Source organism: Ursus arctos, unplaced genomic scaffold (assembly GCF_023065955.2).
Source record: "Ursus arctos isolate Adak ecotype North America unplaced genomic scaffold, UrsArc2.0 scaffold_23, whole genome shotgun sequence".
NCBI lineage: Eukaryota > Metazoa > Chordata > Mammalia > Carnivora > Ursidae > Ursus > Ursus arctos.
The window spans coordinates 39,197,916-39,221,246 of NW_026622908.1; the positions used below are offsets into that span (position 1 = coordinate 39,197,916).

At 50.7% G+C, this 23,331-nt stretch overlaps 1 protein-coding gene across 3 annotated transcripts in view; it reads left to right on the plus strand.

Moving 5' to 3' along the window:
* Nucleotides 1-15,721, plus strand: part of INCENP (inner centromere protein) — a 28,288-nt gene extending 12,567 nt beyond the window's left edge. For 2 of the 3 annotated variants that reach the window (XM_057317172.1, XM_026487797.4), the window contains exons 8-18: nucleotides 757-808; nucleotides 1,225-1,342; nucleotides 1,417-1,551; nucleotides 6,217-6,326; nucleotides 6,401-6,521; nucleotides 6,764-6,886; nucleotides 7,686-7,954; nucleotides 8,162-8,246; nucleotides 8,358-8,471; nucleotides 10,352-10,502; nucleotides 11,922-15,720. In XM_057317172.1, the coding sequence (XP_057173155.1) occupies nucleotides 757-808; nucleotides 1,225-1,342; nucleotides 1,417-1,551; nucleotides 6,217-6,326; nucleotides 6,401-6,521; nucleotides 6,764-6,886; nucleotides 7,686-7,954; nucleotides 8,162-8,246; nucleotides 8,358-8,471; nucleotides 10,352-10,502; nucleotides 11,922-12,136 (1,493 nt within the window). In that variant the 3' untranslated portion in view covers nucleotides 12,137-15,720. Of the gene's footprint in view, nucleotides 1-756; nucleotides 809-1,224; nucleotides 1,343-1,416; nucleotides 1,552-6,216; nucleotides 6,327-6,400; nucleotides 6,522-6,763; nucleotides 6,887-7,685; nucleotides 7,955-8,161; nucleotides 8,247-8,357; nucleotides 8,472-10,351; nucleotides 10,503-11,921 lie in introns of all 3 variants that reach the window. The other variant, XM_057317173.1, reaches the window with a different exon arrangement.
* The last annotated feature ends 7,610 nt before the right edge of the window (nucleotides 15,722-23,331 follow it).

A 23,331-nucleotide genomic window follows, 5' to 3' on the forward strand; every position in this document is an offset into this window, starting at 1 on the left:
GCTCACTTCTCACCTTTGTGGGTCCCCTGTGTGCAGAGGACAGGAGAGCTTTGGGCTCAGGCAGCCCCAGGCTGCCAGAGGCCTGGCTCATGTCTCCTTAGTGGGAAGAGCACGATAGCTGCGAGGTCTTTGAACAAGGCTTCCCAGCTCTATGAGGGGGTCAGGGACAAGGGCCAAGCCAGCCCTGTAGCCCACAGGCAAGCTGCGAGGTCCCTTTGGAGGAGAGTGTTAAACGGGAAGGGGAGATTGGCTCTTTTCCTGAGCAGTGAAACAAAATGTACTGACCCCACACCCCACGTGGGGACCCTGCACAGGAGCCCTTCTCTCCTCCTATCATGCTGACCCCAGCTAATAGGCCTGGAGGAGTGGGGTTTTGAGGCTGGGTAACAGGTCTGTTAGAGTTTACAATTTCCATAGGCTTCAGCTCCTGGAAGTTACCCACCCCCCAGCTCTCAGTGTTAGAGGTGGATGAGACATGGTTGGGGTCACCTCAATAGGATTGTCCTGCCATTCTTGTCACAGGGGCCAGGCATGGGGGGTGAGGGGTCCACGGGCTGGGCATAGCATGCTGGGCTCTGGATGTCCCCACATTTCTCAAGGCCAGTCGGTGCTGAGGCTGATGGCTTCTGCCAGTGGCCACCCTGGGTTCTGCCAGGAAGAGAGCCTAGCCCCTGCCATGGCTGCTCCTGGTGGGGGGGCGCTGGCTGACCCCTCCAAGCTGTCCCTGCAGCCTCACCGAAATTGCTGTCTTTACAGAGCCCAGGACTGACCAAGCAGATGGCCCCAAGGAGCCACCCCAGAGTGTCAGGTTTGCGTCTTGGCAGGGCCATGCCAGCAACGATCCTGAGGGGCCCAGTGGGGCGTGAACCTTGAGTCCTTGTTCGGGGAGGGTGGGCCTGTGGTCGGGGGCCTCTGTTTCTTCTCGACAGCGGTGGGGCCTAGTGCTCCGGCTCAGCGAAGGAGCTGGCACCCCGCTATGAGACAAACCCGGTCTGGGAGTGGGTGACCGGATCCTAGACCCCGTCGTCTGCATCCTCCTGGCTGCACGACCAGGACAGGGCAGCACAGCGTTGGTCAGGGAGATGCCACGTCAGCAGTGCTGTTTAGTCTGGGGCCCTGTGCTCGGCCCATTTTGTTCACAGGGTGACCTTGTATGGGTGTGGCTGGGGCTCTGGGAGGGTCCGGGCTCAGCCCTGTGATGCGGCTCTCGCCACGCTGGGGCAGGAGGAAGCGCAGCTACAAACAGGCGGTGAGTGAGCTGGACGAGGAGCAGCAGCTGGAGGAGGAGGAGCTGCAAGCCCCCAGGAGCAAGACCCCTTCCCCGCCCTGTCCAGCCAGCAAGGTGAGTGGGCATCTGCCCTCCCTTGGTGCCCAGCATGCGCACACGCATGGCCTTACCCCGGTCCTCATCCACAGGTGGTGCGGCCCCTCCGGACCTTCCTGCACACCGTGCAGAGGAACCAGATGCTCATGACCCCGACCTCGGCCCCCCGCAGCAGTGTCATGAAATCCTTCATCAAGCGCAACACTCCCCTGCGCGTGGACCCGAAGGTGAGGGAGCCCGTCCGCCTGGCCGAGCTTTGCTGGAGCTGGGCCAGCGCGGCTGCAGGCTCCAGTCTGTCCCCTCGGCTGCTGGGAGTAGCGTGGATCTGGGCCAAGGCGGCTGTGACCTGGCCCTGGTCAAGAGCCAGCTGCATCCTCTATGGCCATGGGCTGCCTCAGCATCGGAGGACTGTCCTGGCTCCCTGGGCTCTGCACTGCGGCTTAGAGGCTCAGCGGCTCAGAGGCTTCGCGGCTCAGCGTGACGCCTGGGCCTCGGCTGCTGAGCTGGGAAGTGGTAGAAATGGCATAGCTGACCAGTGCCATGGCCATCCATCCCCATGCTCCCCGCAACCCTCTGGGGGCTGGAGTAGCTAAGGTGAGGGACACACGTGGACGCTGTGCTCACTGGGGAGGACGGCTGGTGAGATGGGAGGAGGCAGGGGGCTGCTGATGAGAGGCTGCGGGCCCCACGCCGATGCTGGCATGGCCAAGAGGGTAGCCTGCTTTCAGGGCGTCCCCCAGCCTGGCATTAACTCCTGGCTTTTTCCTTGTCTCCTCTCCCCCACAGTGCAGCTTCGTTGTAAGTAAAGCCTTTTCCTGTCCCGGTAACCTAGCTCCCACTAGCACTTACCAGCGGTAGCCCTGCTCCTGCAAACCCACCAGCGCCTGTAGAAGCACTAACATGGGAAGTGGAGGGGGAACGGCCGAGGGGGTGGAGAAGCCGGAGGCGCTGGGTGGCTGCCTGGAGACGTCCAGCCCTTCCGGTGTCCTCCCCCTGCAGGGTCTGTCCTCTCTGCCCTTGTCTCTGCTTCCAGGAGGACGAGTGTTGATCTCAGAGCCTCCCTGAAGCCAGAGGAGGCAGAGGGGGTGTGGCCTGCGGCTACTTATGGGGGTCACAGCTTGAATTTCCCCATAGCACCTCCCGCCCTGCTCCCCAGCACCGGGCTCCCCCTCGGGGTCTGGGGCTGCGAAGAGAACAGATAAGTTGTCTCTGATCCCCAGAGCCACTGAGATTGATGGGGTCACAGACCTGAGCTACTTGCCTTGAGAGGCGGAGCAGTGGGGGGATACCAGGGTTGAAGGCTGGGTCTGGTGGGGGTGGCGGTGGAACTGTCAACAGCGGCCTCTGGAGAGAAGGCCACAGAAGCTGTTCTCTTCTCAGATACCTCAGAGCTGAGCTGGGCCACGGGCCCTGAGGAAGGAGCCCCAGATAGCCGGGATCGGCTCATCCTGGAGTCTTGGCTTCCTGGGGTTTCCTTTGTTCCCGCTGGCGCTTTGAAGGGCCTCCTACTAGGAGGGCTTCTGCCTCTAGCTGAGGGCCTGGGGCTTGGTAGGTCAAGGGGCTTCTCAGCAGCTGGACAGGTAGGCCCTGAACTTTCCTCCGGTCCCCTTTGGTTGAAAGAGGCGATGGCATGCCTTATAATGTGCAGGCGAGCAGGCTGTGTGGCCTTCCACTCCTGTTGTGTGCCAGACCCCTGCTAGGCACCTGGGCCCACAGCAGCGAACCGGACTTGGCCTTGCTCTTCCTATAGAGAACTCCCATGCCCCACACAGACGGTTTGGAACCTGACAGGCCTCGTGGGGATGACTGAGAGGTCCAGGGAGCTGCCCTTTCCTGCTTTGGGGAGCCCAGATCCCTCACCGGGCATCTGGGGGTGGTGGACCTGTTCTCAGGAGACAGGGGGCCTAAGTGGGTCATAGGGACCTCGGGGCCTTGGACTAGTTTCCTAACCTTTGGCTGAGTGTCCTTTGTCTACAAAAAGAGATCGAGGTCGCTTCATAGAAATGGATGAGCCAGAATCCTGTGTTCCAAGCACCCAGCACAGGGCTTGGTATGAAGTGGTTTTTGGTAAGAGGCAGAGGGCCTGCTCGGTTGAGGTCCCTGGAGGCAGAAGGGCCTCCACAAGCTTTTGGTTTTCTCACCTGCTACTTTGGCCTCGATGGTGACCTCTGGGGAGCAGGGACAGCCCAGCCCACCTTGGAGGCTTGGGGCAGAGGGCGAACGTGGATTCTATGACACGGACAACTCTTGCTTTCTTCTATAAAATTCGCAATGCTCAGGATAGTTTCCCTGACCTGTGTTGGGAGATTTTAGGACTCAAACTTCGAGAGTAAAACCGGTTTTGCTGAGCCCTGTAGGAAGCTGGAGTCTGGTTGGCACTTGGGGCAGGAAGAGAGGGGAGTGGGCCCTCCAGGTACTATGTGACCTTTGCCTCCCAGGTGCTTTCCTCACCGGAGAGCAGGGGGTGGGAGTCGACTTCTGATTTCTCCTGCTTGGGTGACCTTGAACCTGCAGAGTTACACCTTTTACCAAATGTGGAGTGTTCGCAGCCACTATTGCTAAGAAGTTCTGCTTCAGTACTGCGTTCTTGCCTCTCCATCGTGGATGGCAACAACACCCATGCCTGCGGCGGGCCTCCCTGTGTGTCTTGCAGTCCTTCAGTCTCGGTTCATTTCTCTTCAGCAGTTTTTTCTCTCTGGATCAGATACACTTTGTTGACTTATCTTCATGTTTACTGACATGTGCCTGTCTTTCTCATTCTGCTCTTGGACCTTGGCTCTGAATTTTTTAATCTCCGTTTCTGTATTTTGAGCTCTAAAATTTCCAATTTGCCTTTTTCTAGATCTTCTCTTTGCTGAGATTTCTCTGTTTTGCCAGTTGTCTTAAGAAAATGATTACTGTCAAAACACAGCCATAATAGCGGCTGTGATGTCTTTGTCAGAGAAGTCTAACATCTGTCATCTTGGCATTGGTGGCTTCTGATTGTGTTCACGTGGGAGCTGAGATTTCGCTGGTTCTCTGTGTACTAGGAATTGTGGATTATATCCTGGCCATTTTGCGTATCATGTTATGAGGCTGCGTGTTATTGAAATCTTATAAAGAATGTTGGTATTTTGCTCTGCCAGCGACCCACCTGGTTTGGTTCAGGCTGCAGGCAGGGATATGGTTCCTATGTTCAGATTTCAAAGCCTCTGCCATGCTCTTTGGATCTGTCCTGGGTGTGCTGGTCGGTGGTCAGGATAGGATCTGGCAGGTGGTCTGTGAGTTTAATTCTCCAAAGTTCTTGGTGTAATAGGGTCAGACCTACGTATCTGCAGCTCGTGGCTGAGCCCTGGCATTCACAAACAGCCTTACAGTGTCGTTTTCTCCGTCTATCTCGTACATTTCCCTTCTCTGGGGATCCCCCTCTCCATCCTCCCTCCAGGAAGCTGGGCCTTTAGTTACCCTGGTGTGCTGCGTGCGTCCACGCCTACATCCAGAGTCACCTGGTTGGGGGGGACAGAGAAGACCAAAAGCCTTGTCACAGCCTTCTGGGATCACAGCTCCGCAGTGTGACTCTTCAGTTCCTATAACTGCTGCTGTCCCCACTGCCACAGGGTTGCTTGTGGCCTGCGGCACGAGAGGAGGAAGAAAAGGACAAACTGAAATTGGGGTTTCTGCATACTCTGCGCATTAGATGTTCCCTTTCCACTCCCTGAGTCGGAACGAGAGGGCCTCTCCCAGATTTTGTCTGTCTGCGCCCCACGGGTCCCTCTGGGGTTTCAGATCTTATTGAGTTTAGAGGAGAGGAAACATAGTGGTAAACTTCCTGAGGGTTTAGTGATGCCTCAAAGCCTGATCTTCTCCATCTGTCTGCTCACACAGGCCTCACATAGCTGCTCCGTGCACTCAGGTTTTATGGCCACATTCAGTGGGAGAGGCCGTGTGTACCAGGTTGTGTCTACCCTCAACCCAGAGGAGCCCTGCTCTCCATCTTTAGGGTCGTATTGCCTTGGGGCCAGATTTCTAGGTGGGAAATCTGCGGTCAAGGTCAGAGGCTAAGGGGAAATGGACAGTCACTCATGCAGGGAGAGGGGCCTGTGGGTGCCCGAGCCCAGAGGTGAGGGTCTGATGGGAGCCAGGAGAGGGCGATGCAGGGTGGCTCTGGTCCAGGTCCCAGCCCCCACCCTCATGCCCTTGGCCATCAGGGGGCAAGGACCAGTCTTGTCCTTGGCCAGGGAGGGCTCGGAGCCCCCACCTATGCCCTCTAGTTGCCCACCGCTGTGCCTCTGCGGCTTTCTGGGCATGCGGAGGAGAAGGGCTCCATCATTGATCTGCTCCACAACCAACTAGTACTTTAAAAAAGTCGTAAAAATCATCATGTACCTGTTATCACAGGGAGTTTGGAAAAGAGGCCATCCTTAATATATCTCCCCAGCCTGTAGTAATCTGTTAGCATTTGGCCATCCTTCATTTTTTTCAAATATCGAGAAACACAAAAGAGTGTGCGTGTGTGTACACATAGTATAAAAGTGACAGAGCATAGTACTAATAGATGAACACTTATGTACCCACCACCCCCCGTGTGGAATGTTAACTGTAACTTCTACAGCCGTCTGTCCCTTCCCGGTCTCCTCCTTCCTTCTGTTCCCAAGTGCACTTTAACATAGTTACAATCAGAACATATATCCAATTTTGAGCCTGACTTTTGTGCTGCTGCGACTTAGCAGGGTTCAGTCCAGGGCACTTGGGAGGCCTTCGGGTCCCCCCAGAAGGACTGCAGCCCCAGGCCTCAATCTGGTTGGGGAGGGAGGCATGTTTGGGGGTGACTCTGCCTCTCAAGCAGTCTGGCCGGGGCCGGGGGTTCCCTGCTGCACCAGGGCCTTGTTCAACACCCCCCACCCCCACCCCAGGAGAAGGAGCGGCAGCGCCTAGAGAACCTGCGGCGGAAAGAGGAGGCCGAGCTGCTCCGCAGGCAGAAGGTGGAAGAGGACAAGCGACGGCGGCTGGAGGAGGTGAAGCTGTAAGTGCTCGGGCTCCTGACCCCGGCCTGCCCCGGCCTCGGCTTGGTTCCCCACGACTGCCCTGTGCCCGCAGGAAGCGTGAGGAGCGCCTCCGCAAGGTGCTGCAGGCCCGGGAGCGGGTGGAGCAGATGAAGGAGGAGAAGAAGAAGCAGATCGAGCAGAAGTTTGCTCAGATCGACGAGAAGACCGAGAAGGTGCGAGCCTCAGGCTGGTGGGCAGCCATGCTCGGGGGGGGGGGGGGGGTGCGGGGGCATACCCTGGTGGGCCCCAAGCAGGTCAGATTTGGGGCCGTGGTTTCTGGGCGCCCCTCCCCTGGGCTGTGGGGAATAAGCTGGGTTTGCAGGGGCACGGGGTGCAGAGTTCTGGGCCCATTCTGCAGGGCTGAGTGAGGAGGGGTGTGCTGTAATGGGCACATACGGGGCGGGGGGCTCTGCAGGCCAAGGAGGAGCGGCTGGCTGAGGAGAAAGCCAAGAAGAAGGCAGCAGCCAAGAAGATGGAGGAGGTGGAGGCTCGTCGGAAGCAGGAGGAGGAGGCGCGGCGGCTGCGGCGGCTCCAACAGGTACGAGGACAGGTGGGCGAGGCTCGGGCGTTGGGAAGGGTGGGGAGGGCCTGGATGTGCCTCAGTCCCGGGGTTGGTCTTGGCGGCCCTTGTGGCTTCAAGCCCGGAGGAGGTTCCACAAATGCTCTGAAGACACGGACGGTGACAGTAACTTGCCTCCCGTTTTCTCTAGAGGTGACAGTTTGGGGGGTAAGTATAGAGACTCGGGAGCCAGATTTCCAGTCTCAGCTCTGCCACTCAGTCGCTGTGTGACCCTGGGCAGGTCACTCGACCTTGCTGGGCTTCAGTTCCTTCAGCTAACGGTGGTATCTACTTGCTAGGGTTGGTGTGAGGATTGGACGTTTTGCCTCGAAGAGTAGGGGTCTACTTCTTCTTGGGAAGTGTCAGTCTTGGGACGATAGGGAACACAAATCCGTCACCAGGGGCTTCTCGTACTAAAAACTACCGTGTAGTTAGTATTTGCTGCGTGCCAGACACTGTTGGAAGTTTATTCGGTGTACGAACTCAGCAACTTCATGAGGCTGTAGGTATTGTCGTTCCCTCTATCAGTGAGGAAACCGAGGCCAGAGAGCTTCAGCCAGTTGCCAGGGTCACACAGCTGCTGAGTCCGGCTCCCGTCCCTACCCTTAACTACTGACACGGCTGCTGCCTGAAAGCGGTCTTCTCGGTGGTTCTTGTGCAGCTCTGTCCGGGAGGCGGCGGGCTCTCGGCCGGCTCTCTGCGCTCCTTCCCGGACCCGTCCCTCGCGTCGCCGGCCCCAGGCTGGCCTGAGGCCCCTGACCTTGCCGTCTGTTCGCAGGAGGAGGAAGAGCGGCGGCACCAGGAGCTGCTGCAGAAGAAGAAGGAGGAGGAGCAGGAGCGGCTGCGCAAGGCGGCCGAGGCCAAGAGGCTGGCGGAGCAGCGGGAGCAGGAGCGGCAGCTGGCGCAGCAGCGGGAGCAGGAGCGCCGGAAGGAGCAGGAGCGGGAGCAGGAGCGCCGGAAGGAGCAGGAGCGGGAGCAGGAGCGCCGGAAGGAGCAGGAGCGGGAGCAGGAGCGCCGGAAGGAGCAGGAGCGGCTCCAGGCCGAGAGGTGAGGGCCCACTGCCCCGGCCGAGGGGCGTGCCGTCGTCCCGCAGTCTGCTTTCCGGCGAGTGTGCGGAAGCCAGACTCGAGGGGCCCTCAGCGGCAGGCGGCTCCTGCCTTCACCGGGGGAGCTGCTAAGGGACAGGCTCCTTCTTGGGGGGCGCTGGGCCGGGACGCGGCTTCCTGCCCTGACAGGCTGTCGCCTGGTCCCCAGGGAGCTGCAGGAGCAGGAGCGGGAGAAGGCGCTGCGGCTGCAGAAGGAGCGGCTGCAGAGGGAACTGGAGGAGAAGAAGAAGAAGGTGAAGGGGAGCGGGCCTGGGGCTCTTGTGGGGTCTGGCCGCTTGGGGCTGGCGGGGGGTGCGGGGGCTGCCACGCACGGTCGCTAACCCCCGGCCTCCGCTGCGCCCCAGGAAGAGCAGCAGCGCCTGGCCGAGGACCGGCTGCAGGAGGAGCAGCAGAGGAAAGCCGGGGAGGCGGTGGCGGCGGCGGCCAGCAAAAGCCTGAACGTGACCGTGGACGTGCAGGTGAGGCCGGGCCCCCGAGCGGAGGCCCCCCTTCCCCCGCCCCGGGCTCTGGTTCTTCCCTTCCCGGGAGCTGGAGGCACAGACTGTGGATTAGGACCCGAAGAAAGAGGAAGGAGACAGTTGGCACAATTGTTTTTCCCATGTTTGGTCTGTATATTTTCTTACTCTTAAAAGTAGAATTTTTTAGGGGCGCCTGGGTGGCACAGCGGTTAAGCCTCTGCCTTCGGCTCAGGGCGTGATCCCGGCGTTCTGGGATCGAGCCCCATATCAGGCTCCTCTGCTATGAGCCTGCTTCTTCCTCTCCCACTCCCCCTGCTTGTGTTCCCTCTCTCCCTGGCTGTCTCTATCTCTGTCGAATAAATAAATAAAATCTTTAAAAAAAAAAAAAAGTAGAATTTTTTAGAAAAAAAAAAAAGAAGAAACTAAACTTTTTTTAAAAAATATAAAGTGAAAGAAAGTACCCTTACAGGAAAAGTTCGGTGTGTATCTTTGTATAGTTTGCACATATAAACCTTCTCTAAACACACACACACACACACACACACACATGCACACTCATCCTCATCCTCTCACACACACTCTCACATACACACTGTCATACACGCACACCGTACTCACACTCTGTCACTCATACACTCACACACTCATTCTCACACACACTCTCACATACACACTGTCGTACACGCACACTGTACTCACACTCTGTCACTCACACATGCACACTCACATAGACACACATTCTCTCATACACTCACATACACACTGTCATACACTCACACACACATTCACACACACACACTCACACACACAGAGTTTTAAATGGGCACCGTCTGCCGTGCCGTCTTAGTCTGCTCAGGCTCCTGTCACAAACTGCCACACTGGGTGGCTTAAACAACAGTTCCGGAGGCTGGAAGTCCAAGGTCAAGGCACCAGCGGCTTCAGTGTCTGGTGAGAGCCCTCTTCCGGGCTCACAGACGGCTGTCTTCTCCCTGCGTCCTCCCAGGCTGAAGGGGAGCAGGGGCTCTCTGGGGTCTGTGTTCTAAGGGCACCGATCTCACTCAGGAGGCCTCCATCCTCACGACCTAATCACCTCCAAAGGCCCCACCTCCCAGTGCATCACACGGGGGTGAGGATTTAACAGAAGAATTTGGGGGGTGTGGGGAGCACAAACAGCATTTAGTCTATACCATATACCACTTGGCAGCTTGAGTCCCTCTCCCCTTTATTTCTGTTTCATTTAGTATGTTGTAGACATCTGTGTGTTTCAGCACTTGTAAATCTCCTATTTGACAGCCGTGTGCCAGTTGCTTGTACCAGAATTTCTTTTTCTTTCCTGAAGATTTTATTTATTTATTTACTTGGAGTGTGAGCAGGGGGAGGGGCACGGGGAGAGGGAGAGAGGGCATCTCAAGCAGACCCCGTGCTGAGCGTGGACCCCGACACGAGGCTCGATCTTAGGAACCTGAAATCATGACTTGAGCCGAAATCAAGAGTCGGACACTCAATGGACTGACCCACCCAGGTGCCCGTGTACTAGAATTTTTTTAACAAGCCCTTATAACAGCGTATTGCTCTTATAGACAAAATGTACGTGGAAGGGTTTTCATGGCAGCATAGTTTATGATAACAAAAACTCGGAAATGAGCTGAATATACATCTATCACAAATGGTTAAAAAAAGTACCAATCATGAGGTTCCCAGGGGAGTGTCCTGGGCTGTCATGTATGTGGTATGACTTTTTTAAATTAAAAGGTGAATCCCTGAACCTTTTTTATTCCCCATGAAATGAGGGGTGGTGACTAGAGCCCCAGTGTTCCTCAGCGGTGAGAGATGCCAGAAGGTGGGGAGGGGGAGCTGACAGCCACGTTTGTCTTCTCCAGTCTCCAGCTTGTACCTCGTATCAGATGACTCCGCAGGGCCACAGGGCCCCCCCGAAGATCAACCCAGATAACTACGGGATGGATCTGAACAGCGATGACTCCACCGATGACGAGGCCCATCCCCGGAAGCCCATCCCCACCTGGGCCAGAGGTAGGCAGGGCCCAGAGTTCCCCAGGACACCTGGGTCCTCACTCCTGACATCTGGGACCCTGGAGGTAGTGGCTCGGCAGCTGTGGGTGTCAGGAGGCTGTCGTACCCACGGGCTGGCAGCTTGAAGCAGTGGCCCAATAAGCCTGCGTTGGGCCTTGGGATGTGCCCAGGGAACGGTGGGCACTCTGTGGCCAGTGTTGGGCACCGCTGTCCTCAACAAATGGGTTAAGGCTGCAGGCGGGCACGGTGCTGGGTGTTCCAGCTCAGGCTCTGTGCCCCTCCTTGGAGCCCCACCCAATGGGCCAGCTGAGAGTTGGACCCAAATAAGCGGCTTAGGGTGGGAATACTGCCAAGAGGTTTTAGCGCACCAAGAGCTAGAGCTGGGGGTTCCAGGCAGCTGGGGAAGGCCTGAGGCAGGGGTGCTTGAGCAGGGTTTGACCCCCGACTTTACAAGCCCCAGTGTTTAAACAGGAGTGCAGGTGAGGGTGACCAGGCCACCGCCAACCGGGGGTGCAAGGCCTCCTGGGAAAGGGGCGGGGCCTGTGCATACAGTGGGCACTTTATAAGAGTGTGCTGAGCTGGGAGTCAGGGTGGGATGCAGTCTTACTCCCCAGAGAGAAGGGCCCAGAGCCCCATAGGGGGTCAGCTCTCTACAGAAGACACGTTGCTTTGGTGTCACCTCATTTAAACTCCACATTAGCCAGAATCTGGTTTAGTCTCCTTCACTTCTGATATCAGGTCATTTGGCAGGTGGCAGCAGGCAGGGGTCCGCATGGCCAAGAAGCCAGATCGCTGGCAGAGCCACCTAATGGGGGTTGACCTTCACCAGCTTACTTACACTGGCTCAGTTTTCTCATCTGTGAAATGGGGGTGATACCATCTGAGAAGGGTTATTTAGGACGAAGTGAGTTAGTGTTTGTAAGTGCCAGGCAGAGGTTCCACCTCCTGACCCCCCAGAGGCCCCCTCAGTAAGACCCTGCGCCGTGGGACCTGGGGGCTGGGGAAAGAAACAGCCGACCACAGCAGTCAGGGACGGCCACGGATGCTTCCGTTCTAGAGCTAGGCCGGTCTCCAGAGCCCAGCGCCCCCGGTCACTAGCCGTGTGCCTTTGGGCCCATCTCACTGTTATAAAGTGAGGAGAATAAAGGAGCTGCCTCCCTGGCGGTTGTGGGGATAATGAGGTCCTACAGGGAGGGCCCCCCGCAGGGCCCGGCCCCTGTGAGCCCCTGAGGACCTGTGCCAGAGCATGGCCATGGGGACAGGCAGTAAGATCACTTTCTGGGAAGAGGGCTCCGAGAGAGGAGCTGATGTGGCAGAGGTGGGGGCATGCTGGGGTGGAGAGGGTGACAAGGGGCCGGGGAATGGGGAGGCTCAGGAGGTGCCCCGAGGCAGTGACCTGACCCTCCGTGTCCCCCGCAGGCACTCAGCTAAGCCATGCCATCATCCACCAGTACTACCACCCCCCGAACCTGCTGGAACTCTTTGGAACCATTCTCCCACTGGACCTGGAGGACATCTTCAAGAAGAGTAAGCCCCGCTACCACAAACGCACCAGCTCTGCGGTCTGGAACTCGCCGCCCCTGCTGGGCGCCAGGGTCCCCGGCAGCCTGGCCTACAGCCTGAAGAAGTACTGAAGCCCCTGGGCTTGCTCAGCGGTCTCAGCCCCTGTGTGTGTCTGTCTGTCCGCCCCTCTGTCGGTCTGGTGCCAGCCTGCCCGGTGTTCTGGCTCTGGGGGTTTGCCGTGTGTATATAAATGTCCTCTGTGTGCTGCAGGTAGAACATGGCCCAGGCCCGTTTGGAGGCTGCACTCGGTGGGTGGTTGGGGGAGAACCAGCCCAGCCCCACCTGGCCTGCAGACAGCACTCTGTAAATAGATTCTTATGACTCAGCTGAATTTTAGCCTCTAGTGTTCGAGCTCTAGATTAATAAAGTCTGTTCCTTCAAGCCTGCTGTGGGTATCGTGGAGATAGGGGGCCTTGGAAGAATGCCCTGGACCCTGGCCCTGCAGCCGCGTGTCTCAGGCCACCGATGGGCGGGGGGACCAAGGGACTTTTCCTTTTCCTGAGGTGTGCTTCCAGGTCACCTGGGTCTCACGTCAAGATGCTGATGCAGTGGGTGATTCTGATTCTGTCCTTGGGCAGTGCTGAGACACAAAGCAGTTACTTGCACGATGGGGCAGGTGAAGCTACTTTCTGATTTTCTGGGGAGCTCCCTGTTTGTAAAGGGGGGCTTGTTCTGTGGGGAAGACAGGAGATTGAGGTCGGGAGGACTGGGCCCTTGACACAGCTCTGCCACCTAGAACAGCCCCTCAGCCCCACAGGCTCCACCCTTGCTGCACAGATGGTCAAAGGACTTGACAAGGTGTGCACACTGCTAAAGCAGGAGCTCTGATTAGAAAGATATCTCCTGAAACCACGTTGGGACAGTGCTTGCAAGCAGTTGAGATGTTTCTCCAGCAAATCCAGGCAGCCGCTCATTGAATGCTTCGCGTCAGTGGAAGCTGGCCCTGGTCCTGCCCCATAGCTGCCTGCTGTGTTCTAAATGTGCAGTGGCCGGCTCCTTCTCATCTGCTGCTCCAGGCCCTAGAACAGGGGTTGGCGAAGTATGGCCTCAGGGGCCAAATGAAACCCTTGTAAAGTTTTACTGGAACCTACCCAGTAGAAACAAATGCCTGCTGTCTCTGGCTGTTCTGCCGAGGGCAGAGTTAAGTAGTTGTGACAGAGGCCTGATGGCCTACCAAGCTGAAAATACCGTGACCCTTTACCGAAAGTTTGCTGACCCCTGCTTTAGGACAAAATGAAGGCTAAATTCAAGAGTGCTCGAAAATGAGGAAATAGCAAACATACACAATAGACTGAAGTTTAGAGGAATCCACCTGTTTAAAAGAAAAAGTTAATGGTTTATTCAAATGTGGTGCACAATTCAAATTGGTTCCATATGCTCTTGGACTAGAAACTGTTGTGTGGGGTCCATTGGCGAGCGTGTTTTTGCCCAGAATTGATGAATTTTTTTCTTTTATGGACTGTACTGTTTGGTGTCACGTCTAAGACCTCTTGGTCTAGCCCCAGTTCTCAAAGCCTTCCTCTTATATTTTCTTTTAAGTGTTTTATAGTTTTACAAATATTACATTTGGGTTTGTAATCGACTTTTGAGTTAATTTTTTCAAGGTGTGAGGTTTGTTTTTGATTTATTTGGTTTTGGGGGGCATATGGTTTTATGTCCAGTTGTTCCAGGACCATTTGTTGAAAAGGCTGTTGTTTGTTTTCCACTGACTTTTTTCTGCATCTTTGTCAAGAATCAATTAGCCATATTTGTATGGGTCTATCTTTGGACTTTACATTCTCTTCCATTGATCTGTGAGTCTCCTATTTCCAGTACCACATCATCAAAGTTCCTGTAGCTTGTATCCATCTTAAAAATCTGTTAGTGTGATTCCTCTAACTTTATTCTTTCTTTTCAAAATTATTTTGACTCTTCCATCAATTTTGCCTCTCCATATAAATTTTAGAACTAGCTTATTTATACAAAAGCGTTGCTGGGATTTTGATTGGAATTACATTAAATCTGTAGATAAGTTGGGGGAGAATTCACATACGTTAGTGAGTCTTCTAAACAGACACATGTCTTGTCTCTCCATTTATTTGCATCTGTGGCTTCTGTCATTAGCATTTCATAGTCTCAGCTTACAGATCCTGTACAAGTTTTGTTGGACTTATAACTAAGTATTTTATTTTCTTAAATGGTATTGTTTTTCTAATTTTGGTTCCCAGTTGTTCATTGCTGGTATATAGAAATAGAACTGATTTTTGTGTGTTGACCTTGTATCTTGTGATGCAACTAAAGCAGTATGTAGAGGGACGTTCATAGCACTAAAGTGTCTGTGTTAGATAAAGGGTGTTGAACCAATGACTTTAGCTTCCACTTTAAGAAATTAGAAAAAGAAGAGCAAATAAAAGTGTACACAGAAGAAGGGAAATCACGAAGGTAGAGCAGAAATCTATGACATTGGAGAGAGAAAAATAATAGAGAAATTTTAACTAAACCAAAAGCTGAGTCTTTGAGAAGCTCAAAAAAAAAAAAATTTACAAACCTCTAACTAGATTGATCGGGAGAAAAAGAGAGAAGAAACAAATGGCCAGTGTCAGGAATGAGAGAGGTACAACCACTATAGATTCTGTAGATATTAAACCAACAGAATATTATGAGCTACTTATAATAAATTGGACAATTTAGATGAACATAAATTCCTTGGAAGATCCAAATTAACTTAGTTCACTCAAGAAGAAATAGAAAATCTTAATAGTCCTAATTATGAAAAAAATTGAATTTGTTATTTAAAATCTCACAAAAAAGGGCGCCTGGGTGGCTCAGTCTGTTGAACGGCTGCCTTCAGCTCAGGTCATGATTCTGGGGTCCTGGGATCGAGCCCCACATTGGGCTTCCTGCTTAGTGGGAAGTATGCTTTGCCCTCCCTCTCCCCTCCCCTGCATTCATGTTCTCTCTCTCTCTCTAATAAATAAATAAAATCTTAATAAAATAAAATAAAATCTCACAAAGAATACCCTAGGCCTAGATCACTTTAGTCGTAAGTGCAACCACACATTCAAGAAAGATATGCTACTGATTCTACGGAACCTCTTTCGAAATTAAAGAGGAAAGAATGCTTTACCCCTCCATCAATGAGGCCAACATTGCCCTGATCCCAAAACCAAACAAAGACACTGCAAGAAGGGAAAATTAGACGCCTATCCCTCATAAACCTCAACACAAAAATTCTTAACAAAATTATGGTAAATTAAATCCAACAAGTTCTATAAAGAGGATAATACATCTTAACTAAATAGAGTTTATCCCGAGAATGCAAAGTAGGTCTAACACTTGAAAGTCAACTAATGTAGTTTGCCATATTAATGCAGGAGGAAAACCATGTGATTAATAGATGCAGAAAGTGCATTTGATAATGCTAAGTTGTGATAAAAGCTCTAACTAAGCAAATTAGAATTTTTTTGGTCTCATATTTAACTTTGCTTCTCCCACCAAGCTGAAGGTATGGTCAATAATATGACTTAAATAAGTATCAAAAAATAAATGAGTGAATGAATTATAGCATGCAAATTAGACTCTAAAAGGAATTTCCTCGGTTTGATAAACAACATCTACAAAAAAAAAAAAAATCCTTCAGCAAATATCATGGTGAATGTCTTCCTAACAGGTCCAATGCAAAGATGTCCACTGTCATTACTACTTTTTTTTTTTTTAAGATTTTATTTTATTTATTTGACAGAGACAGCCAGTGAGAGAGGGAGCACAAGCAGGGGGAGTGGGAGAGGAAGAAGCAGGCTCCCAGCAGGGGAGCCTGATGTGGGGCTCGATCCCAGAACACCGGGATCACGCCCTGAGCCGAAGGCAGACGCTTAACAACTGCGCCACCCTGGCGCCCCCACTGTCATTACTTCTGAACATTTTACTGGAGGTTCTAGCCAGTGCAATAGGATGGAAAAAAGGCAGGAGAGAGAAAGGATTACAGCTATATTCAGAGATGATTTGTGGAAAATCTGGTAGTGTCTACCAGGATTAATAAGGGAGTTTTAGCGTGGTTGTAGGATACAAAATTAATATACAAAATCACATGTATTTCTTTTAAGTTTAACATTTTAATTGGAAATAGTTCATATGGCGCATTCAGTGGAAGCTCAGATAAGCAAAGTGCAATAAACAGAATGAAATATCACACAGAAGTCTATAAATCAACATGAAAAGATATCCTAGGTATTTGAAAAGGAAAAAGCATATTACAAAATAAGAAGTACAGGGAGTCTATTGTCAAACATTTTTTCTAAACTATGTAGTAGTATTTTTGCAAATATTTTTCATAATATAAAAACAAAATTAATGATGTTTTAAAACATTTACTGAATCAATCACATGTATTTCTATATACTTACCTTGCACAATCAGAAATCAATATTAAGAGACTTTGCAATTTATGACTATCAGGAATTAACAACATCTTAGGAATAAATTTGACAAGAGATGTGAAAGATCTTACATTAAAACAAAACATTTCTGAGAGCAGTTAATGGAGACCTAAATGGGACATACATATTGTTCATGGATTGGAAACAATTTTCTTAAGATGTCAGTTTCCTCCAGTTTGATCTACAGATTTAATGCAATGCAATCTCAAAGTGCAAATAGGCTTTTTTTTTTTTTGGCAGAAGTTTATGAGAAATGAGGTTACAGTGGTAAGAATGGTATGGTATTAGTGTAAGGATGGACAGATCAGTGGAACTATAGAGTCCAGAAACAGAACTACATACATACAATCACTTGGTTTTTGACAAAGGTGGAAAGGCAATTCAGTGTGGGAAGGATAATCTTTTCAACAAATTGTCTTGGAGCAATTGGATATGTTAAAAAAAAATCTGCAGTCCTTCCTCACACCATGTATCAGATTTAATTCATGATAGATCATAGGCCTAAATGTACAACTCCCAGAAGAAAACCGGACAAAATCTTAGTGTCTGTATTTGGTACCAATTTCTTACACTTGATGTAACAAGTATGAACTGTAAAAGAAAAAGTCTATGTTGGATTGGTATAAAGGTAAAAGTCAATCAAAATTGAAAACCTTTTCATCTTTAAAAGTCACTATTATTCAGCATCTCTCCCCTGCTCTCCCCATGATTGGGATAATGGAAATAACCTATCCTTTCATATTCCCGGGAATAGTACTAGGAATGGTCTTCACCACGTGGTCAGAGTGAGGATGAATGAAACATGTTCATGTAGACTCTTGCTTCAGTAGCACCTGCCCAGCCAACCTTACCCCTCACCCCACCCCTTGTCTACCTAGTACTCTTCCTCTTGTTGGGCCCCAGCTAGTTGCCTGTCCCATGAGGTTTTCCCTGTCTGCCTCAGGTAGACCCAGGTACAGCTTCTTTCTGGTTCCATCTGGGCTTCTTCACAGCCCAGGCCTCAGTCTCTATGCTGCAAAGATCCATGTGCCACTGACACCCCCCTGCAGCTTGGTCTGCTGAGCAATGGTGAATCGGCTTGGGCAAGAGCCCTGGCAGCTTCTGCTGCTTCTGGGCTTCCATGATGCAAACATTCCTCCAGAAGGTTTAGGAAAGAAGGAAGAGCAGGCATGAGAAGGGAAGTTGGCCATGACCTGTATTACAGAGGTTTGCAATCTCTACCCAGATCTTCAGTTTTTTCTTGTCTGAGCCACTTGGAGCTTAATTCTCAGGTTTGCTTGGATGTCTACAGAGCTGGATAGCAGCACCCAGAACCGTAGAAAGCTGAGTTACTCTAGACCTGAGGTTTTGTATTCCTCAATGAGAAATGCAACCTCAGTTGCCCCCAACCAAGTAGCCAGTAACTTACATGTTCAACCCTAGCCAAATCCCCACTCCTGCCCAATTCTTTTGAACATTCTCAACCAAGGAAATCTGCCTTGCATGCTGGAAAGAGGAAGTGAACTAATTTTCTTGAAATTGGGAACTTTAAAAATAGTCATACCTTCCTTTGGTACTTGCCTTAATTGCAATTTATTAAGCCTGAAAAAGTGGATGTGAAGGCCAATGCTTTCATTCAGAGTTAGGTCTCTAAATTCATGGACCTTTAATATTTGCCCACAGATAACACATATGTGTGTGCATACACACACACAGACGCACAGACACACACACGCCTGCCTACATTACTTTGCTCTTTAAATATTCTCCATTCCTCTGCTATTAAGGTATAGGAAAGTTGATCATATCAGATTAATTTCAGGATAACCTCTCTGGGATTACATGTCAGGGAAGAGGAGTCAATGACCCATGAGCACTTTGATGTTTCTTTTTTTTTTTTTTTTTGGGTATACATTTAGTAGAAAGACTTTATTATTTTTTTTATTTTAATGTTTTTTTTATTATATTATGTTAGTCACCATACAGTACATCCCTGGTTTCTGATGCAAAGTTCGATGATTCATTAGTTGCGTATAACACCCAGTGCACCATGCAATACGTGCCCTCCTTACTACCCATCACCAGCCTGTCCCATTCCCCCACCCCCCTCCCCTCTGAGGCCCCCAGTTTGATGTTTCTGTGGATGTCTGTTGTTCCTGCCAGCTCTGCCTCTGGCCTGAAGGCGTCTTTGGGGATGGGGAATCCGGGCCCAGAATCACAGCAGGGGAACTTGAGGAGTGTATTTGTGTCTCTGAATTGCAACTTGAGAATAGCAGAGGCAGGGGCCCTCTGAGGGGCTCCTATCACACGTGCCCCTGAGATCCCTGGGATCCTGTAACGAAACAAGCATTGGATCACCTGTGAGGGCGCCTATAGCTGCTCGAGCTCAGAAGCCTTGTGAGGGGCTGGGGCAGCAGCAGGGGCAGGAGGGTGCAGTCAGCCCTGCAGGAACGACAGGGAAACAGATGCCAGCTTAGAAGGCTCTTGCCCCAGGGACCTTGTCATGATGTTATTTGCGTGTTTGTGATGCCACTGGACTAAAGTGGTTGACAGCAGGCACTGTGTCTGAGGGAGAGAGGTTTGAGGCGACGCAGGGAATTACAAGGTCAGGCAGTGATGGTAGCTTCATCCGGTCAGCATTTCATCAGAGATCCCTTCAGGGCTAAAAAGGACCCAACTTCATAGCCACTTGGGCAGTCCTGGCTTGATCTAGGTGCCTACCATCTTCCCTGGATGGACAACTTGTGGGTCCCCAATCCTCTCCCTCTTACCCCAGTACCCCTGATTATTTCAGCCACCAGGCCACCTTCTTCCACCCACAGCACCCAGCCCTCACCTCTGTAGGAGACCCCAGCAGGGAAGAGCCTTGCCAAGAAAGCAGTTACAGTGTTTTTATTGAGAGGAGCCAAGAAAAGTTGGCAGGCAAGTGGGCCCAGGTGAAGATGGTGGCTCTTGAGGGAGCACTAGGACAGCCCTACGAGCTCCGGTGGGAAGCGCATTCTCTGTGGAACTGCTGTCCCTTCACCAGGTGTGTCTCGTGTTTTGCTGCAATAGATCAAGAAGAGTGACTCAGGCAGAGAACACAACGTGGCAATAACTCATCCAGTAAACTCACTCTGTCGGGGCCAAGGATATGGGGTTTGTCATCCATCCCACCTAACTCTTCCTGGGGAATAGTGTAGGAGTATGGATAATAAAGCCCCTACTCTGTGTGAGGCACAGTGCAAGGCACTTGGCCTTGGCTCTGTTCTTCAGTCACATCTGCTGTCCAAGTTGGGGCTCGTCTTATTTTCATCTTCCTCTTACGCTTATGGAAAGTGAGACTGAAAACGTTCGTCACTTGTCCAAGGTCATACAGTGTGTGCAAAACCCTGGGCAAGTTGTAGGTTTCAGTGGGGGCACAAAGGTGAGGTTGGCCATTCCTACCTCCTGTGTTCTATCCCCCTCAACCTACCTGTGTAAATCAAGGCATGCTTTGGGGAGCTTACTTGAGTGGAAGCTTGAAGGATGCATTGGAGGGTGTTAGATAGGTGAGGTGGGGAGCAGCACATGTGTGTACAGGGGTTCTGACCTGCACAGCGGATTGGGTGAAGGATGTAGGAGTGGTTCCTTACCCCCCGCAGCCTCTGTGGACCTTATCTGTAGGGTGGGTGTAAGAATAGAGCTCTTACAGTGAGAATTAAATGAAATCCCATCACCATGCTTTCTATAGAGCTCAGCATCAAGGAATTTGCTCATTCAATGTTTATGGATCTGTAATCTGAGGAGTGGGGGCTCCTGCTTTCTGGGTTTGGGGCACTTCCAGGTCTCAGTAGGGCCATCCACATGCAACCAATAATTGTCACTTGTTGGCTTCTCAGCCTCTGGACCCTTCCTATTTGATAGGAATCTGAACACAGGTGGGTGACAAGTCCCACCCCACCCTCCCCTTTTGGAAGCTGAGGGGTGACAGACTCATGTTTCCCACTCTCTGACGTAGAGTGCTTAGTTAGACATGAGGCAGGTGGCCCAGATTTGCCAACGGCATGCTCTCGTCCAAGACTTTCAATTCTCAGGGAATGACAAGAACATTCCAGAGCAATCATGATTATTCATGGCAGCCATGGTGAGCATGAGAATCCAGTGCCCATGAAATCCAGTGGGGCGGCCGTGAGCATTTGATGACGCCATCACCAGGGGCACACCCTAAGAAGGCCATCCCATGGCTGCATCCCGGCTCTGCCCAGCCTCACTTGTTCTGGCATGTAGCAAATCTAGTCCTCCCCCTTCTTTGTGATTTCCCTCTTCTTCTTTCTTTCTTTCTTTCTCCCTTCCTTCCTTCCTTCCTTCCTTCCTTCCTTCCTTCCTTCCTTCCTTCCTCCCTCCCTCCCTCCCTCCCTTCTTTCCTTCCTTCCTTCCTTCCTTCCTTCCTTCCTTCCTTCCTTCCTTCCTTCCTTCCTTCCTTCCTAACAGCTTTTGGGGAATACAGATCACACACCACACAATTCACCCATTTTTTAAAAAGTAAGCTCTATGCCCAGTGTGGGGCTTGAACTCATGATCCTGAGATCAAGAGTCCCATGTTCTACTTACTGAGCCAGCCAGGTGGCCCACAATTCACCCATTTCAATTGTGCAATTCAGTGACTTTTAGTGAATTCAAAATGCTGTGCAACCATCACCCATCTCTGGTTTCAGAACATTTTCATTGCCCCCAAAAGAAACCTCATACCCGTATCAGTCTCCCCACAAGCTCTGGCAACCACTAATTTGCTTTCTGTCTCTATGATGTCTCCTATCCAGATATTTCATATAAACGGAATCATACACTATATGGTCTCTTGTGTCCAACTTCTTTCACTTGGCGTGTTTTCCAGACTCATCCATGTCATAGCATGTATCAGTATTTCATTTTTTTTAATTGAGGTATAATTGACATTTAACATTATATTAGTTTCAGCGGACAATATAGTGATTCTGGATTTGTACGTATTGCAAAATGACCACCACAATCTAGTTAACATGTCACCATACACAGTTACAAAACTTCTCTTCTTGTGGCGAGAACTTTTAAGATCTACTCTCTTAGCAATTTTCAAATATGTAATACCGGATTATTAGCCAGTTAGCACGCTGTACATTACTTCCACATGACATATTTATTTTATAACTGGAAGTTAGTACCTTTGGACACCCTTCACCTTTTCCTCCAACCTCCTTCCCTTGCCTCTACCAATCTGTTCTCTATCCTACGAGCGTGTTTTGTTGTTGTTGTTTATTTGTTTTTTAGATTCACGGGTAAGTGAAATCATATAGTATTTGTCTTTTTCTGTCTGACTTATGACTTATTTCACTTAGCATCCATCCATGTTGGGGCACCTGGGTGGCTCAGTTAATTAAGCGTCTGCCTTCGGCTCAGGTCGTGATCCCAGGGTCCTGGGACTGAGCCCCACATCAGACACCCTGCTCAGTGGAGAGCCTGCTTCTCCCTCTGCTGCTCCCCCTGTTTGTGCTCTCTCTCGCTCTGTCAAATAAATAAATAAACTAAAAAAAAAAAAAAAAGATCCATCCATGTTGTTGCAGATGGCAAGATTTCATTCCTTTTTATTCCATATATATACGTGAAATAGATAGATAGAGACCTCTCACAATTTCTTGATCCATTCATCCATTGACAGACCCTTAGGTGGTTTTAGATCCTGACTGCTGTAAATAACGCTGCGAATGCTGCAGTGAACACAAGGATGTACATAGCTTTTCAAGTCAGCGTTTTCATTTTCCTTGAACAAATACCCAGAAGTGGGAAATTTGTGTCACATGGTGACTCTTCCTGTAAGTTTCTGAAGAACTTCCATACCGTTTTCCACAGGAGCTGCACCAATTTACATTCCCACCAACAGTGCACAAGGGTCCCCTTTTCTCTACATCCTCGCCAACACTTGTTGTTTCTTGTCTTTTTGATAGTAGCCATCCTAATAGGTGTGAGGTGATAAATCATTGTGGTTTTGATGTGCATTGCCCTGATGATGAGTGGTGTTGAGCATCTTTTCATCCTGTTGGCCATCTGGATGCCTTCCTCAGGAAAAAAAAAAGTCTATTCAGGTCTTCTGCCCATTTTTTAAAAAAAGATTTTATTTATTTGACATAGACACGGCAAGAGAGGGAACACAAGCAGGGGGAGTGGTAGAGGAAGAAACAAGCTCCCAGTGGAGCAGGGAGCCTGATGCAGGGCTCGATCCCAGGACGCTGGGATCCCACCCTAAGCCGAAGGCAGACACTTAACGACAGAGCCACCCAGGCGCCCCTCTTCTGTCCATTTTTTAAGTAAGTTATTTTGTTTTTTTGTCACTGAGTTGTAGGAGTTCACTATATATCCTAGATATGAAATCTCTTATCAGATATGTGATTTGCAAATATTTTCTCCCATTCAGCAGGTTGCCTTTCCTTTTGTTAATGATTTCCTTTGCTAGGCAGAAGTTTTTAGTTTGATGTGGTCCCACCTGCTTATTTTTGCTTTTGTTGTCTTTATTTTTGGAGTCAGATCCAAAAACTCATTGCCAAGACTGGTGATTCAGGGCCGCCGTAACAACGTACTATTACCCAGGTGCCTTGAACAACAGAAATGTCTTGTCTCCTCATTCTGGCGGCCAGAAGTCTGAAATCAGACCTAACAGTACTGGCTCTAGAACTGGGAGAAAATAAAGGAGATTGTATAGTAAGGTAAATGGAGTAGCACATCAGCAAAAGTGCCTATGAGCAAAGGTATACAGGTGTTCTACTACACATATCACTGCATCATTTCTGTAACTTTGTGGGGGGTTTCTGTTTTTTTCTTCCAAGATTTTATTTAAATTCAAGATAGTTAACATATAATGTAGTATTTGTTTCAGGAGT